We start from the raw sequence: 18,954 nt of genomic DNA, 5'->3' as shown, positions 1-18,954 counted from the left end.
TGAAAGAGGAGTTCCTGTCGTGGCACAATGGTTAACCAATCTGACGAGGAACCATGGGGTTGCGGGTTCGATCCCTGGCCTCTCTCAGTGAGTTAAGGATCTGGTGTTGCTGTGAGCTGTGGTATAGGTCGCAGACGCGGCTCAGATCCCGAGTTACTGTGCCTGTGGCATAGGCCAGCACACAGCTCTGATTAGACCCCTAGCCTGGGAACCTCCATATGCTGTGGGTGCAGCCCTAGAAAAGACAAAAAAAAAAAAAAAAAAAAAAAAAAAAGATGAAAGAAAAATGATCAATAAGGAAAACAAAGGAAATCCAGTTTCTGCATAATGGTGTGTCTAAAGAAAAGAGGAAGAAAGAAATCAAGACAGAAAACAGCATTGGAATCTTTCATAGTAGAAAACATCTCTGAAACCAAACTAACTTAAATCATATGCAAATTATCTGTCTCCTAGAAAAAAAACTTAATAGGAGTTCCCATCGTGGCACAGCAGAAACAAATCCAACCAGGATGAGGATGAGGGTTTGATTCCTGGCCTAGCTCAATGGATCAGAGATCCGACATCGCCATGAGCTGTGGTGTAGGTCGCAGACGCGGCTCAGATCCCACGTTGCTGTGGCTGTAGTGTAGGCCGGCACCTATAGCTCTGATTCGACCCCTAGCTTGAGAACTTGCATAAGCCAAAAGTGTGGCCCTAAACAAACAAACTAACTAACTAACTAACTAACTTATGGAGATTCATCAAAACTGAGCTATATCATGGTAACATTAATGAACTTGAGGATTAAACAAAAAAATCTTATGGATATCCAGGCAAAAAATTCAGTGAGCTCTAAGGAGGAAGTAATCAGGCTGGCCTCAAATTTCTCTTCAATGAAATATCTACTAATTCTCAGAAAACAAAAGTGTAACCCCAAAGTTTTATGTACACATTACATGACTAATCAGGGAATGTCTACTTTTTTTTAAAAAAAAGTACATATTTATTAAAATCGGGAAAAACAGAGCACATAATGAAGAAATGTGAGCTCTAAGGAGGAAGTAATCAGGCTGGCCTCAAATTTCTCTTCAATGAAATATCTACTAATTCTCAGAAAACAAAAGTGTAACCCCAAAGTTTTATGTATACATTACATGACTAATCAGGGAATGTCTACTTTTTTTTTTTTTAAAAGTACATATTTATTAAAATCGGCAAAAACAGAGCATATAATGAAGAAATGTATTCATAATCTCACTCCCAAAATATTCTGCCTGTCAAGTTCATATTTCAAATTGCTTTTACAAACATTCATTCTAATGGGATCCTCTGTGATGTAGACATTGCAAAATTCTTATTCCCAGCTTGCAGATGAAGGAACTCAGGCACAGAGGGTGCAGTGACTTGACACAAGAACTCAGTGGCAAAACCACTACACCCAGGCTTCCTGGCTCTCAGGCCTGAATGCTCTAGAGTGGCCTGTAACAGAACCTTCCGCGGCGAAGGGAATGTTCTATATCTGCTCCATCGACAGTGGTCGACCCTCATCTCCTGTAGCTGTGGAGCACTTGAAATGTGGCTCATGCGACTGAGAAACTGGAATTCTAAATCTCCTTTCATTTTAATGAATTCAAATGTACATAACCAAAGGTGGCCTGAAGGTACTGTATTTGGCCAGTGCAGTTCTAGAGATTTTTCTTGACGTTCTTTTCCCTTCTGAAAAAGAAAGCTGACTCCTTTCCATTTCGGCCATCCTCTAACCACATCCACAACAAATTCTTCCAAAATCTGGCCTCTAGGGCTAGCCTTCCTACTTAGGACCAGCCCTCTGGCTTCTGGCCCCTGTTGGACCATGACTCCTTCAGGCTCATCTCTACCTGGAGGTTTCAGCTGAGTCATGCCAGCTTCTGCTGGCAGAGGGAAAAGCCTGGGGGTTTGAGATCTGATTACCCTTGACCACCTCAGCAAGATTCCCCTTCCAGAAACAGAGTCTCGGGACAGAACAAAGTGGCAAAGGGGCAAACTGCTGACTCTTGAGATGACCCAGAAAGTGAGCCAGCAAGTTCAGATACCTCCTGCCACCTGTGGACTCCAGAAGTTAAAATTCAAAGGAACAGGGTATTGGGGTCATGTGACTGTAGCCTTCTACCCTAAGCTGCTCTTGAGGGATCAAGGGAAGATTCCATTCTGCAGACAAGAGACTGAATTTCCATGTGGCCAAGTGGCTGGTCTGAGATCACCAAATAGGGGCCCTGGAGGTAGAGGTGGGCCAGGTATCCAGAGGAAAATCATGGGTTCACCTGGACCCCACTCCTTGCTCCACTCTTTGGACCAGGAACCATGAGATATGCTCTTGGGCTCTGTGTGGCGGTCCTAAAGAGATCACTGCTCCCAGGACCTCAGTTTCTGTAGCTGTAAAATGGGGATATTAAAATGGAGCAGGGGTTTTTCATAGAGCATCCTGTGATTCCTAGTAGCCTGTGAATAACTTGACATTAGATTCAGAATTGTGTATGTGTGAGCACCTTTCTTGGATTTTCCATCAATTAAATCTATTTAAACGAGAAGTCATTAATTGGTGACCATGGGTCTGATCCCTTTTGCAGATGTGTTTTTTGGCCCACACTTTCTTCTTAATGAGCAAATCAGCTGCAACTGAGATTTCATATAAAAGCACAATTTCAAGCTTCTCTTTAAAAAAAAATCAGTAGATCTGGCATCACGGGCTCCATGTTCCCCCATAGCAACAAGCAGGAGCTGAGCAGCAGTTTTCTAAGGGCCTACATTCCCTACTTTGCCACAGTCCCCACTCCTCCCTATTATACCTCTGACACTACAGCCCAGTGCCAGCTGTAATTTATCATCAAACTTGGGCATTTTTCCCCTGCTAAAACCAGTGCCTACAGCACTGTCAGAAGCACAAATCAGACTTAATAAAACAATGTGGGAGTTCCCATTGTGGCTCAGTGGTTAACGAATCCAACTAGGACCATGAGGTTGAAGGTTCGATCCCTGGCCTCACTCAGTGGGTTAAGGATCCAGTGTTGCCGTGAGCTGTGGTGTAGGTTGCAGACACAGCTCAGACCTCGCATTGCTGTGGCTCTGGCACAGGCCAGTGGCTACAGCTCCGATTACACCCCTAACCTGGGAACTTCCACGTGCCATGGGTGCAGCCCTAATAAAGACAGAAAGACCAAAAAAAAAAAAAAGTGATTTTTCTTATGCCAGCCCACTTCACTCATTAAATTGTCCTTTGCCTTTGGGTTTGTGATGCCTGATTTAGATCACTTAATCGTTCATTTAACAAATGTCCACCGAGGCCCTGAGGATAGAGGTGAACAAATACAAACAAGGGCCCTGTTTGCATGGAGCTTACGGTTTGATGGGGAGAGAGCTAGTGATAAGCGGACAAACAAAAAATACTTTAGCCATTGGTAAGTTCTTGACAAGAATAAGGCTGGACAGTAGAGATAAGACCACAGACAATAGTGTGGTCTGTGAGGAGGTGACCTTTGAGATGAGGCTGAACAAGGAGTGAGCTGGGCAGAGATCAAGGTTGAGGGCCAGGCAGAGGAGAGAGCAGGTGCAAAACCTGGAGGTGGGAATGGGCTTGGCTGCTGAATCTCTGAGAGCCCCCTGTTCAGTGTCCACAGGCAAGTCTTCTAGTCCCTGCCTCCATGCCTCCTTGGGCCGTTTTGCTCTCAGGAAGTCAGTTCTGTCCTCAGGGCCCAGCAGGGGAGGCGGGGTGAGGGGCAGCAGTATTTATTAATTCCTCACCAGCCCTCTGGCATCCAGCTGGCAATCCTGAATCTGTTTGCCCACAGGATGCTCAGCTGGGGCAGGGAAGCTATTCGGGGTCACCTCGGCGCTGCTCCAATCCCTAACCAGCAAGGTAATGAAACACTCTTGACCCACTCGCTGCCAAAGCCCCGTGAGGGCCAAGGATTGACTTCTCAGCTCCAGCCGTTTCCCTCCAGCCACCTCCCTGGCTGACCTGCACAGTGTGCAGAGTCGTTTCTCCGTGAAGGATTGATGCTGACATCCTGGCGAGAGCACCCAGAGAGGGAGGAGACAGCAGGAGTGAGCGAGAGAAACAGAGAGAGAAGAGGGAAGTCCAGGCCTGAGACTTTGAAAGGCAACCCTTGCAGCCAAAATTTAACGATGTATCTACCCCCACTTTATATAACGTGCAGAATTAACACAGTGCACAAAAGGACCAGCAGGATGTCACCCCTGAAGCAGATGTATTCAAATATTTACAGCATCTTTATTCGTAATAATGCCAAACTGGAAACACTCCAGTTTCCACCAGCAAGAAGATGTATGTATAAACAGTGGTGTATTTACAGACTGGAATCCTACTCAACAATAAGAAGGAATGACCTGCTGACACGTGCAACCTCATGGGTGAACTTCACAGGCATTACACTGAGCAGAAAATACAAAAGCCTCTCCTGTACGAGTTCATTTAAGTCGAGTCCAAGAACAGGAGGAAGCAGCTATAGCAAGGGAAATTGCAGCAGTGTTTGGAGGGGAGTGAGGATTGACCTGGAAGGAGCCAAAAGGAGGTTCCTGGGGGATGGAAATGTTCTCTGTCTTCTGTTGTTGTTGACGTAGAGGTGGTTTACAATGTTGTGCTAGTTTCTGGTATTCAGCAAATATATTCGGTTGCATACTATATATATACACATTCTTTTTCAGATACTTTTCCATTATAGTTTATTGTACGACATTGAATATAGTTCCCTGTGCTATACAGGAGGACCTTGTGGTTTACCTGTTTAACATACAGTAGCGTGTATATGTTAACCCCAGACTCCCAATTCCCTGCCCCTCCTTTCCTCTTTGGTAATCATAAGTTTGTTTTCTAAGTCTGTGAGCCTCCTCCTGTTTTGTAAATAAGTTCATGGATACCGTTTCTTAGATTTCACATACAAGTGATGTCGTATGATGTTTGTCAAGACAAACAGAGAAAGTTTGTCTTCCTTCAGCTGATACGACAGTCTCTAGGTCCATCCATGTTGCCACGAATGGCATTATTTCATTCTTTTTTTATGGCTCATATTCCACTGTATTTTTATACCACATCTTTGCTGGAAATGTTATATATCCTGATTGGGATAGTGCTTGTATGGGTACATACATTTGTTGAAATGCAAACTGCGCACTTACAATGGATGCATTTTATTGTATGTAAATTATAACTCATAAAGTTAGGTTTTTTTTTTTTTTTTTTGTCTTTTGTCTTTTGTCGTTGTTGTTGTTGTTGTTGTTGCTATTTCTTGGGCCGCTCCCGCGGCATATGGAGGTTCCCAGGCTAGGGGTTGAATTGGAGCTGTAGCCACTGGCCTAAGCCAGAGCCACAGCAACGCGGGATCCGAGCCGCGTCTGCAACCTACACCACAGCTCACGGCAACGCCGGATCGTTAACCCACTGAGCAAGGGCAGGGACTGAACCCGCAACCTCATGGTTCCTAGTCGGATTCGTTAACCACTGCGCCACGACGGGAACTCCTAAAGTTAGTTTTTTAAAAAGTCATGTTTATTTTTCTCTCCAGCTGTTGCTCTAAAATGTATTTAGTAGGGGATGTTCTTCTTCTACAACTTGGACTAAACTCCCGCCCCCTGACTTTCCCCATCACTCTTGAGAAGCGATTAAAATCCTCCAGTTGCTTGAGTACACAAATATGGTCTCTATCCAGAAATTAGGATGGGCAGTTCCAGGCAAGGCTGGGCATGTGGAACCTGGTTGGAAGTGAAGTCTTTCCCCCTCCCCCAGCTGGGTGCTCCAGGGGCTGGGAGCCAGTGAGGAGACCCTTCTCTCCCCGGCTCCTCCTTAGGCTTCTCCTCTTCCTCATGTTCTAGAGCCAGGTTTCCAACATCCACTGTGAGAGAAGCCAGGGTGGGCAAGAAGGGGCCAGGGAGCAAGTGAGGACTTTCTGACTCCTCTGCTCAGCTGGCTTCCCCTCTGGGGGTCTGGCACATCTTCAGATATGTTCTCTGTGAGCAACATAGGACGTGGGGATTAGAGGGTCCCCACTTCTCGTGAGCATCGTAGGGGGTGGGAGGAACACTTGCCCTGCAGATTACATTTTCTCTGGTGGGCTGTGCCCCTCCAGTGCCTGGTTTTTCATTGGTCTGCTGTGAATGGACTTTTGAGGGGCATACCTATAAAGCAGCAGACCTCTTAGGCAAGACTTAAAGTGGGCCTGGTGACCCACATCCTGGTCTTAAAGGAACACTTGGGGTTTTCCTCCTCACATCTTTGGAGTCTTGGTCCAGCTAGGGTTGCCAGATGAAATAGAGGGTGCCCAGCTCCCTGTGAATTTCAGATGAACAGTGAATAAAAGTTTTAGTATATGTCCCAAATGCTACATGGGATGGGTATACGTATGCTAAAGATTTATTCATTGCTATCCTGATTGGACATTTGGGAGGAACGTGGTTATCTTCTCCCCATTTCCCGCTTCTATAATGACATACCCTAAGCAGAAGCCCTGGAACCAAGGTACCTGTTTTATCCCGCAGGCTGCTCTTATGACCTTAGTCAGGTTACGTAACCACTCTGTGCTTCAGTTTCCTTATCTGTAAAATGGATATAATCATGGAACCTACTTCCTGAGGATGTTATGACAATCACAACCAATCTGAGATAATGCAGGGACAGTAGCTGGAAAGGTGTCTGGCACATAGTACATTGTCAGTGAGCGTTGGTTCTGGGTAGTCTTACTGTGGTGATGGTGGTAGTTGCTACCTTATGAAGAGAGAGGGGACTATAGCTTCCAGTTAGATTTTTTTCTGGAGAAAAAGAGCCAGCATGGAAGGATGAGGCTCCTGGGATGGGGGAATTAGGAAGGGACATGGTGGTTATTAGATTGTGCCCTTTGGGAATAGTGGGGCACAGATGAGAAGTGATGGTGGGACAGATGGCAAGGGCAGGCCAGTGAACTTGAGAGGGGTCTTTTTGGCCCAGGAATGGAAGAGATTCCAGGGATGCTAGAGAATTAGAGGATGCAGGAATTTGATAAGGGCAGCCATGGATCATGCAGAGATGTGGAGTGGTACAGAGTGCAAATGCTGGAGTCAGACCACCTGCGATCAAATTCTGGCTCTGCCTCAGCAACGCTGGGCAAGTTACCTGACTTACCCTCTTTGCCTCAGTTGTTCCATGAGTAAAATGAAGATAATAGTACCTGCTTCCAAGCATGGCTGTAGAATCGAATGCATTAATGCATGTAGATTTTTAGGGAAACTACCTGGCCACTTGTAAGCACTTGTTCATTGTTAGCTGTCATCATACTTAGAGTCTTTTAAATGTTTAAGGGAAAAGAGTTTAAAAACTAGAATTTCTGTTTAGATATGCAGTTCGTGAATTTCCACACTACACTGGGACCGAATTACCTGAGTCACAGCTTTCTATGCATGATTAAACAATGTATTTTATAATCCCTTCTGAAAAATAATAGGACCCCTCATTAAATGAATTAATACATGTAAAATGCCTGGAACTCAATAAATACTCAAAACATGTTGGTGGCTGTGGTTGTCCTTATTACCATAATTATTCTCCTGCATTGTGATGTGAGGCAGAAGCGAAAAGGCAATTCTGAACCGAGCTTCTCGGAGTTCAGATTTTCCAGGAGACTTTTCATGCCACTGACCTCAATCATTATGATATTCTCTTTGCTTGTCATGCCCTTGTCAAGATAAGCCAGGTGACAGCGTTACCCTGGCCTCACCATATGAATTGGGAAGTGCTCCTTTATTCTCTGGAAGTGTTTGTACAAGATGGGTATTATTTAGTCCTTAAATGTTTTGTAGAATTACCATTGAAGCCAGCAAGGCTTTGAGGTTGTTTTTGTTTGTTTGTTTCTTTGTTTGCAGGGAGGTTTTAAATGATTGATTCAGTTTCTCTAATAGACTGTGAAATATTCAGCTTTTGTATTTCTTTTTCTGATAGTTGAATAAGTTATGTTTTTCAAGAATTTCTTATTTCCTCTAAGTTATCAAATTCATTGGTATAAAGTGGTTCATACTGTCCATTTAATATCCTCTTGAAGCTGGAAGGTTAGATAGTTCACGAAGGCAGGGGCCCCATGATGGAGTTAGAGCCCTTATGAGAAGAGTGCTTTTCTCTGCATGCCTGACACCAAGGAAGGACCAAGTGAGGACATAGGGAGAAAAGAGCGCTCTGCCAGCCAGGAACGGAGCCCTCCCCAGAACCCATATCTGCTGGCACTTGGATCTTGGCTCTTCCAGCCTCCAGAACTGTGAGAAACATCTGTTGTTTAAGCCACCCATGCTATGGTCTTTGCTTGCAGCAGCCTGAGCTGATTAAGACAGACGTATATCTTCCAGAGTGAAATACCTCTTGGTCTGTCAGATGGCATATAAAACAGGATAGATGGTAGCATGTCTTTCCAAGCCAGCAGCAATATTTGACAGAAAATAACTGTACATTTTTTTTTAAATGGATGCATTATGGAGCATGATAGCACACACAGGTTGAAGAGTGCCAAAATTGCGCCAGAATGTGACCCAGGTTCCTTGGGGGGTTTGCATGGATGTTCTGCCTAGAGGCCCACAGCAGTGTCCTGGAGCACATGTACTGGCTTGCAAGATCTGATGGTTAAATTTTCATCAATTTTGCTAGCTAGTTGTTAAACATAGGCAGCAATTGAAATGAAATATGAATTGTGATAATAATTATATTTTTTATAATTTAAAAAATTATATTGAAACAAAGGTAATAGACATTCAAAGCTCATCAATGCCTAGTTATTTTACTATTATCTACAATCTTGAGGTATTTACATCTACGTGTGCGGTGGAAATACTCTACAGTGTCGTAACGCTGTCCGTCTCGTTCCAACTCTGTGCTCATGGGTGTAACTTGGTGGCTTGAAATCAGCCACGTGGGGGTTATTTACACCAAAGAAATCGGTAAACACTACAATTTAGGGCTTAGCTTATTGGTTGGTTGCTTGTCTAGACTTAAGAAGGTGATGGAAAAAGTCAGTAATGTAGATCCAACTTAAAATGCGTTGTATCTATAGCTGTCACGTTGTGAGTAGCACAGAAAATGAGGAACAATTCTTCCAGTATTTGAAAATCATCATTCAATTCAATAAAGAAGACACTCACACCATTGGTAAATGAGTGATGTTCTGACATATTTCTTCATTGTTTCTATGTTGTCTTAATAATTAGTATAAATGAAAATATAACCAATATCCATGGTGGAACTAAACTCATTGTCAATGACCCGAGTTTTGCTTCGCTGAATTGAATAATAATCAAGAAGTTTTATACACAAACACACCCAAAGACACACACAGTTTTTCAGAGAGCAATCTATTAAACATTTACCAGTATACTGCTTGAGGGATATTTGGTGGGTAGAGTCTGATAAGGTCATTTGAGTTGAGAACTGTCCTATGTTTGGCATAGTCAGATTTGTTGGTAAAAGTGCATTGACCATGTTTCAGTCATTTTCCTAGTTTCAGCTCTCAGTCTAGTGCCTAGCGTGTGGTCAGGAATAGTATTTGCTGAATGGATGATAGTTAGCATGTTCGAAGCAATGGCTCTGAGTTGCAGAAGCATGTGTTAGTCATTCAACAAATATTTTGGGAGTTCCCTGGTGACTCAGTGGCTTAAGGATCTGGCATCACTGCTGTGGCTCTGGTAACAGCTATGGTGCGGGTTTGATCCCTGGCCCAAGAACTTCTACATACCCTGGGCACAGCCAAAAAAAAAAAAAAAACAATTATTTTGGGCCCCTACTATGTGCCAAGCACTGTTCTTGGCTTCAGGAACACAGTCACTGCTCCCCTAGAGCTTACATTCTAGTAGAGGAAAAAATCAATAAGGTATAAAATCTATCTTCAGGTTCGTTTTACACGTCAGCTTGACTAGGCTAGAGATGCCTGGTTAGTTGGTGAAACATTATTTGAGTGTGTCTGTGGAAGAGATTGCGTTTGAGGCAGTAGACTGAGCTCTGCCCTCACTGACGCAGGTGGCTATCATCCAGTCAGCTGAGGGCTTGAATAGAACAAAAGGGTGGAGGGAGAGCATGTTCCCTCTGCTTGATCTGAACCATCCATTTTCTCCTGCCCTCAGACATCGGTGCTCATGGCTCTTGGGCTTTGGGGCTCAGATTGGGCCTCACCAGGCTCACATCATCAGCTTTCCTGATTCTCCTGGTCACAGATGGCAGATAGGACTTCTTGGCCTCCATATCTGCATGAGCCAAGTCCTGTCATAAATCTCTCATATGTATCTAGATATGTCCTATTTGTTCTTTTTCTCTGGAGAACACTAATATAGGTGGCAGCAACTGATTATATGAAGAGAAATGAAGCAGGATAAGGAGATGGAGCCAAGGGGTATCAAGCCTCTGCCACCCGAGGTGCCAAGACATGGGCTTCTGCTTCAAACCTGGCTCCAACTCTAGGAAGCTGTGTCTTCAGAAAAGTCACTTGACCTCTCAGAGCTATGGAAACTGTCTCTATCTGTTATTCAGGTTCATTTGTGGACTCTCAGGTTCCCAACCCTATGAAGATCTTAGTGGCCAAATTTGCTTTTTTGTGGTCTGAACTTTTGGATACATCAGCTTCCCAGGTAATCCTTGAAGCTCCCCTGGCAGAACGTGGGCATTCCAGGAGCTCCTGTAGACAGGATGCTGTTTGTTGGGCTGCCACTTTTCTGCATCGTTGTTTGCTGCACTGGGAGTGCCTGGAATGGGCCTGCCCATCCTTCTCTTTCCCTCTGTAGAACGCTGAGATAAGAACCTTTGGCTCTCAGCACCCACTGAGGCAAAGAAGGCTTTTTCTGTAGCTAACCTGGTGCAGGGTCTCAGCTGCCTGGGAACCCCAGTTTGGGGTTCTAGAACCATCTCTCTCACCTATCTGCTGTCTGAGATTTACCCTCTCTGGTCTCAGTGTTCACATCTTAAAAGCTGGGAAATGCTAGGGGGGTTGGTGATGGTCATGAATTGGGTTCCTGAATCAGGGAGGTATTAGGGTTTTCCCAGGGTGGGTAGAAGGGAGGAAGGGAAGAAGGGAATGGAGGGGCCCAGTAGAGAGCTCCTCATCCCCTTTCACCCATAAAAACTCCTTTTAAATGGAATTTTACTTTCAGGGCTTGTCTGTTTTATATTGTGGTTTGATGTACAATTTTCCTTAGACAAAGGGCTGAAAGTTAGGAATACTTAAAAATCTGTGATTATCTAAGTTATCTCATCCCTGACATGTAGGGATCCACCTGGTAACTGGACCAAAAGGATGTTAGGAAATCAGAACTGAGGCAAGTTTTCATGATGGGATTTGATTTCGTATTATTGCTTTTGCTTTTGATCTTTAAAGTGTGTGTCCAATAACTTGACTTCTTGGAATATTCATTTCAAGTGGTGTCCTTTTGTTTTATAATTATTCTTCCCTGACCCCAACAACTCCAAACTGTTAGAACTGAAAAAAGAATTCAGGAATACAGGATACAAAGTCAACACATAAAAATTGGTTGCATTTCTATACATTAATAATGAACCATCTAAAAAGGAAATTAAGAAAATAATTCATTTATAATAGCATCAAAAAGGATAAAATACAGAGTTCCTGTTGTGGCTCAGCAGTTAATGAACCTGACTGGCATCCAAGAGGATGTGGGGTTCAGTCCCTGGCCGTGCTCAGTGGGTTAAGGATCCGGTGTTGCTGTGAGCTGTGGTGTAGGTCATAGATGCCACTCGGATTCTGTGTTGCTGTGGCTGTGGTGTAGGCCAGCAACTGTAGTTCCAATTTGACCCCTAGCCTTGGAACCTCCATATGCCATGGGTGTGGCCCCAAAAAGACAAAAAAAAAAAAAGGAAAAAATACTTAGGAATTAACCGAGGAAGCGAAACACATGTACAATGAAAACTACAAAACATTGCCAAAATAAATTAAAGAAATAAATACAGATCTTTCCCATCTTATGTTGGGGTTATGTCTCAATAAACCCATTGTAAGTTGAAAATATCTAAAGTCAAAAATGCTTTTGTAGTTCCCATCATGGCTCAGGGGGTTATGAACCCAACTAGTATCCAAGAGGCCACGGGTTCAATCCCTGGCCTCACTCAGTAGGTTAAGGATATGGCGTTGTTGTGAGCTGTGGTGTAGGTCACAGATGTGGCTCAGATCCTGAATTGCTGTGCCTGTGACTTAGGCCAGCAGCTGCAGCTCCAATTCAACCCCTAGCCTGGAAACTTCCATATGCTGCAGGTGCAGCCCCCCCCCAAAAAAAAATGCTTTTAATACACCTAACCTACTCAACATCATAGCTTAGCCTAGCCTACCTTAAATGTGCTCACTCATATTAGCCTACATTTGGGCAAAAGTGTCTAACACAAAGCCTATTTTATAATAAAATGTTGACTATTTCCTGTGACTTATTTAATACTGTACTGAAAGTGAAGAATGGAATGGTTGTCCGGGTACAGAATGGTTGTAAGTCTATTGGTTGTTTACCCTCACGATGGTGTGGTTGACTGGGCTGAGCCTTGCTGCCACTGCCCAGCATCAGGAGAGAGGATGGGATGGCGTAACACTAGTCCAGAAAAAGATCAAAATTCAAAATTGTTCTGAAGGTATATCACTTTTGCACCATTGTAAAGTTAAAAAAATGGTAAGTTTAGCCATCATACATAGGGGATTGACTGTAAATAGAAACATAGCTTGTGTTCATAGATTGGAAATTTAATATTGTTAAGGTACAATCTATCCAAAGTGGTCTAAAGAGTCAGTGCAATCCATTTCAAAATTCCAATTTTTTTTTTTTTTGCAGAAATAGAAAAACTCATCCTAAAATTCGTGCAGAATCTCAGGGAAGCCCAAATAACCAAAACAATCTTAAAAAAGAACAAATTTGGAGGACTCACACTTCCTGATTTCAAAACTCACTACAAACCTACAGTAATCAAAATAGTGTGGTACTAGCAAAACAAACAAACAAAATAACCCAGATATAGCCAATGGAACAGAATAGAAAGCCCCAAAAGAGACCTTCACATGTATGATCAGATGACTTTTGACAAGCGCCCCTAAGACCACTCAGTGGGGAAAGGACAACCTTTTCATCAAGTTGTGCTGGGAAAACTAGATATTCATATGAAAATAATGAGTTTTTTAAGAACCTTATCTAACATCACATGCAGCAATTAACTCAAAATGAATCCATGATCTAAATATTAAGACCTAAAAAACTATAAAAATCTAGGAAGAAAACATACGACAGAAACTTCAGGACATTGGATTTGGCAATGATTTCTTGGATATGACCCCAAAGGTACAAGCAACAAAAGAAAAAACAGACAAATGGGAAAAGAGGATTTGTTATGCAAAAAATCCCTCTGCAGAAGACTTTTTGTAGGTCTCTTAAGTTAATGGTACAAAAGCTAAGGCATTTGGGAAATGGAAATTCTCCAACATCAGGTGTGTTAAGCAGAGGCTCAGGATGTGTTTTCAAGGTTTGGAGATGGGTGTGGTGTGTCTCACAGTCTCCTCTCTTCCAGAAAATGATAGCCTCCTGCTTCCTACTGCTGAGGCCAACACTTACCCTTGGCTTCTCTCTTTGCCTTATGCATCATAACAAATCCTTGGCAAAGCCGTCAGGTTGTACCTTAGAAATAGATGCAGAACTTGACCACTTCTCACGACCTACACTGCTCCCTTCAGACCCTACCAGTCAGTATTTTTTGTCTGGATTATTGCCAAAGCCATTTCATTGATCTGCCTGGACCATTGATCTACCTTTGTCCCTTTAGATGGATTAACTAATCATAGTGTCTGCACATAGCTTGACGTCCACCCTGTGTAACTAAAGATATGTTCTGTTGGGATGGAATTCATTTCATCAGTTCAGTTCTCCTGTGAATAAAGTTACTGAAAAAAAGTCAATAAAACCTACAGTGAGTAAGGAGTAAGAAGAACAAAATGGCACCAGAGAGCACCAAATCCAAGAAATTGGTAGGAAGGTGCAAGATCCCCACAGTGGATTCAAACTGTGACTGTGTGAGTAATAAGACACTAATTATTATGAATCCTATGAGACACCGATGTATCCCGCACTCTCATTTTTGCCCACTTATTTCACGAGCAGGTGAATAGTTTAACAAGCTTTGGCAGATGTATACACCCATGTAATCACCACCCCAGTTGAGTTCCAGAACATTTCCATCACCTCTAAGTTTTCCCTTGCCCTCCTTTGCAGCGCCCCGCCCCCAAAACACAAACATCCTAACCCCAGCCTCAGCAACCACTGACCAGTTTTGTTTTGAATCTTTAAAATTGCATTGTCAGCCTGTCATAGGCTCTAGTACTCAATTGAAAACAGCCATAGAGTACTTGGTTAAGAGAGTTGCCTTGTTTGCACAACTGTTGCCTTGCTAGTGACCTCATTGCATCTCAGTTTCCTCACCCATCAGATGGTCACAATAATTGTATCTACTTCACTAGAATTTTGTGAGGAATAAACGATACATGGTATTTAATGACCCAGTAAATATCAGTCATTATTAGTATTGTGTATAGAGTGTGTTCCAGGTGTTGGATATTGTGCTGTGGATGTGGCAGTTGCTACTGGTGCTCCATCTACATCCCCATTGGCACTTACCATTCTGCACGTGCCGAGAGCTTCTTACTGAACCCAGGATGCTCTGCATGTTCTCTGGCTGCTGCATAGGGCAGGTTGGAAGTGCAGGGGAGTTAATGCTCCCAGGAGCAGCCCTCAACCAGCCATGACCAGCTTCCTTGCCTCCCAGGGGGACTATGCTGAGGCATGATCTACACTTCCTTCTGGGGTCCCCATCAGGATTGAGTCACAGCTGCCCACAGTGGTAGCCTTCTCCTTAACACACTGTCTTGGCTTCCTTCTCTGTTTCACTTACTCATTTCTCTTCCAGAGCTTTCTGGGATTCCCTGTCAAGCAAACTACTTTCACTCCCATGCTCATGTCCATTCTAAGACAATGGGTATTCCATTTGATCCTCAAACAGACCTATAAAATGAACAGATACAACTTCCTCATTTTATGGTTGAGTAAAATGAGGCTCAGGTAGGTGGCACCACCTGCTCAAGGTCTGAGCCTTGGACACTTATCCTCTCCACTGCCTCCCCAAGGAACGTGCCCTGATGGGCTCTGGTCCAGGACCTCTGCTCCCTCTGACACCCTGAGCTCTGCTGACCCTCCTGAGCCTGCATCTCCCTTCTGCAGGAAGGCCGCTGCCTATTCGTCATCCTGCTCATGGCAGTGTACTGGTGCACAGAGGCCCTGCCCCTCTCAGTGACAGCCCTGCTGCCCATCATCCTCTTCCCCTTCTTGGGCATCCTGCCTTCCAACAAGGTCTGCTCCCAGTACTTCCTGGACACCAACTTCCTCTTCCTCAGCGGTCTGATCATGGCCAGTGCCATCGAGGAATGGAACCTGCACCGGAGAATTGCCCTCAAGGTTCTGATGTTCATTGGGGTCCAGCCGGCCAGGTAAGGCCAGGTAATGGGTCCAGCCCGCTGGCGGGAAGGCAGAGGGGGCCACATCTCTTGGAGCCCAAACTCATTCTTCCCAGTCTTGTCATCCTGGGCAACAAACTCATAGCCCACCATCCACTTACTTATTCATTTCTCAAATATTTAGTTTCCAGATACACTGCAAGGCTCTTGGGCGGTTCTCAAAAGTGCTTAAGAATCACATGGGAAGCGAATTGAAATGCTCATTCCCAGACCTCATCCCCACCGGATTCCTGTCCAGTAGTTTGTTTGTTTGTTTTTGGCTTTTTAGAGCTACACCCACAGCATATGGAAGTTCCCAAGCTCGGGGTCCAATGGAAGCTACAGCTGTCGGCCTACACCACAGCTACAGCAATACTGGATCCGAGCCACGTCTGCGACCTACACCACAGCTCACAGTCACACTGCATCCTTAACCCACTGAGCAAGGACAGGGATCGAACCCACATCCTCATGCATACTTGTCAGATTCATTACTGCTGAGCTATGACAGGAACTCCTTGTGTTCAATAGTTTTAGAGGGGGCCATATTAGCAGTATGACTCAGACCACTTGGGCAAAATCTCGCCTCTCTTGCTCTGGGTAGTGACTCACCCTGTTCTCTGCCTGTAAAATGACAATGCAGTAGCTGCACAGTAAATGCCAGCTGTTATCATCCTGGTTTGCTATTTACCAACCAAGGTGGCAGGGTGGGTGGGGAGTGGATGAAAAGATGGCTTTTGAGAGATGGAGAGACAGGGCCCATTCCTGTGGGGCCTCAGGCTCCCCGGCTCGGATTTAAACTCTTAAGAGAATTGAATGGCCTTTAAAATAGGGTTATTGTTGTTCCTTTAATTTGTTTCAATTTGTTGAATCTTAAGGATTCCTTTCTAGTAATGTTTTTATTTTTATTTATTTATTTATTTATTTATTTATTGTCTTTTTTTTTTTTTTTTTTTGCTATTTCTTTGGGCTGCTCCTGCGGCATATGGAGGTTCCCAGGCTAGGGGTCGAATCAGAGCTGTAGCCCCCCGCCTACGCCAGAGCCACAGCAATGCAGGATCGGAGCTGTGTCTGCAACCTACACCACAGCTCAGGGCAACGCCGGATCGTTAACCCACTGAGCAAAGGCAGGGACCGAACTCGCAACCTCATGGTTCCTAGTCGGATTCGTTAACCACTGCGCCACCACGGGAACTCCTCTAGTAATGTTTTTATTTATTTTATTTTATTTTATTTTTTGTCTTTTGTCTTTTGTTGTTGTTGTTGTTGCTATTTCTTGGGCCGCTCCCGAGGCATATATGGAGGTTCCCAGGCTAGGGGTTGAATCGGAGCTGTAGCCACCGGCCTACGCCAGAGCCACAGCAACGCGGGATCCGAGCCGCGTCTGCGACCTACACCACAGCTCACAGCAACGCCGGATCGTTAACCCACTGAGCAAGGGCAGGGACCGAACCCGCAACCTCATGGTTCCTAGTTGGATTCGTTAACCACTGCGCCACCACGGGAACTCCGCTAGTAATGTTTTTAAATGCATAGAGCACAATACGTAAGATTTTAAAAAAGAACAACCACAACAATATTACAGCAAAATGAATTATCTAAATGATTTTTTTGTGTGTGTCTTTTTAGGGTTGCACCGTGGCATATGAATGTTCCCAGTCTAAGGGTTGAATCGGAGCTACAGCTGCCAGCCTACACCACAGCCACAGCAAGGCAGGATCTGAGCCGCATCTGTGTCCTACACCACAGCTCACAGCAACACCAGATCCTTAACCCACTGAGTGAGGCCAGGAATCGAACCCACATTCTCATGGATCCTAGTCGAGTTCATTAACCACTGAGCCACAACAGGAACTCCAAAACAATTTTTTAAAAACACACAAATCTGTGATAAAATACTATATGTACTGCTTTATGAACACAATAAATGATGAGATCTAGTGACAAGCCTAATAACTATAATTTCGAGGCAGTTTTGAGTGTCTCTGGTATTTTAAGATGTTATGAAAGTTTTTGTGATCTTAGTTGATGACCAAGTCCTTTGCTAATACTAATGAATGCTGTTGCCCATGTTTATCACTGAAGGCAATATTTAATTTCTATTAGATGTTAAGAAAATAAAGATGCACTTCCCCCAATCATTTCCATCCTGAATTATATCCATTGCCTCCATAGTTATGAATCTCTGCTTTAAAACATTCTAAGCTGGGGAGTGACACGACCAGATTTAGATTTTTAAAAAATTCCTCTTGGCTGCCATCTGGGGGAGCAGATGAGGGTGAGAAGCCGGTTGCAGCCTAGATGAGATAGAGTGACACCTTGGAGTAGGGTGGTGGCAGTGGAGATGGACAGGACGGACAGCTTTGAGAACTCTGTCTGTGATGGGAATGGGGGTAGTAATGAGGGAGAAGAAAGCTCTGGATAACTCAGAGTTTTCTAGCACTTTCTCTGGTCCAAGCACTCTGCTGGGCTTTGTAGCTGTTTCCTCAGGAGGGGGCTGTCAATCCTGTCAATCCCGCGGGAGAGGGTCCTTCCATAGAACTGATCCCAATGCAAAGCAGAATGTGATACCCAAGGGCACTGGATGCTCTAGGAGCCCACACGAGCTGTAGGGGCAACTTCTTTCTGGAGGAGATTACATTTGACCTTGAAGAACTGGTGAGGCTGCTATCAAACATTTTTTAAAATTTCAACAATGAAAACAACATGACACTAGTTCAGAAATAGGTTTTTAAAACACAGGATAAATAATCCAGAAGAAACCTAAGTCCATGGGGAGGGGAAGGAGTCAATAAATGGTGGGTATTGGAATCATTGGTTTATTCTTCGGAAAAAAAAATCTGCTTAGATGTGAATTTGTTCTGCACATCTAAACACATTCCAGGTGGATTAAGAGTGCAATGTAAAGGGAAAAAAATCATTTAGATTTAGAAACTTAGATTCCTTTTGGTGGGAGGGAACAAGCAATGTCAGGCATCAAGGCATGTTTGGAAGCTGTCGAGAAATTCAGCAGCGGCTGAGCAGGGGTGCCTGGGAGGAGAGGGAAGGGAACTGGGAGAGGAGGCTGAGAAGGTCATTTAGAGTGAAATAGTGGAGAGTCTTGATGCCAAACCAAGGCAACTTTCTTCTGCAATGGGAGCTGTCAAGGATTTGGGGGCAAAGGAGGGTACATTTCAGGGTTGGTTTGTCTTTGGAACTATTTCACCTTGGGCACCCGAGGTCAGTTCCCTCACATACACTGAGTCAGTCGTTTCCTTAGATATAGAATAGCATGGTGAGTGGATCTGGTTTCCACTTGGTCACTAGTTTGTCCTCTCTGGCCCTTAACTTTCCATCGGTAAGAAGTTGGGGGGGGGGCAGCTGGGACCAGAGGCCTCGGTTCTGGATCTGCTTCCGGCGGGGGGGGGGGGGGGGGCCAGCTGGGACCAGAGGCCTCGGTTCTGGATCTGCTTCCGGCGGG

At 44.3% G+C, this 18,954-nt stretch overlaps 2 protein-coding genes across 22 annotated transcripts in view; both read left to right on the top strand.

The window, feature by feature from the left end:
• TP53RK (TP53 regulating kinase) overlaps positions 1-7,509 on the top strand; it is a 49,870-nt gene extending 42,361 nt beyond the window's left edge. The window contains exons 3-4 of the transcript XR_014832489.1: positions 3,804-5,196; positions 5,504-7,509. The gene's annotated coding sequence lies outside the window, so the exon portion shown is untranslated. The remainder of the gene's footprint in view (positions 1-3,803; positions 5,197-5,503) is intronic.
• SLC13A3 (solute carrier family 13 member 3) overlaps positions 1-18,954 on the top strand; it is a 134,931-nt gene that overhangs the window by 75,706 nt on the left and 40,271 nt on the right. For 12 of the 21 annotated variants that reach the window (XM_085004103.1, XM_085004099.1, XM_085004094.1 and 9 more), the window contains one exon: positions 15,223-15,488. The exons of 4 other annotated variants lie outside the window; for them this stretch is intronic. In XM_085004103.1, coding sequence (XP_084860229.1) covers positions 15,426-15,488 — 63 coding nt within the window. In that variant the 5' untranslated portion in view covers positions 15,223-15,425. Of the gene's footprint in view, positions 1-15,222; positions 15,807-16,431; positions 18,867-18,954 lie in introns of those variants that run through there. 5 more of the 21 variants (XM_021078285.2, XM_085004104.1, XM_085004109.1 and 2 more) reach the window with 4 other exon arrangements.

The sequence above is a fragment of the Sus scrofa genome, chromosome 17 (assembly GCF_054392235.1).
Source record: "Sus scrofa isolate SSC_HxYL_T2T_F1_AM1 chromosome 17, Sscrofa_HxYL_maternal_Yorkshire_Landrace_v2.0, whole genome shotgun sequence".
Taxonomy (NCBI): domain Eukaryota; kingdom Metazoa; phylum Chordata; class Mammalia; order Artiodactyla; family Suidae; genus Sus; species Sus scrofa.
Note: the sequence above shows the minus strand (reverse complement) of the source record. Positions and strands in the feature narration are given on the sequence as shown.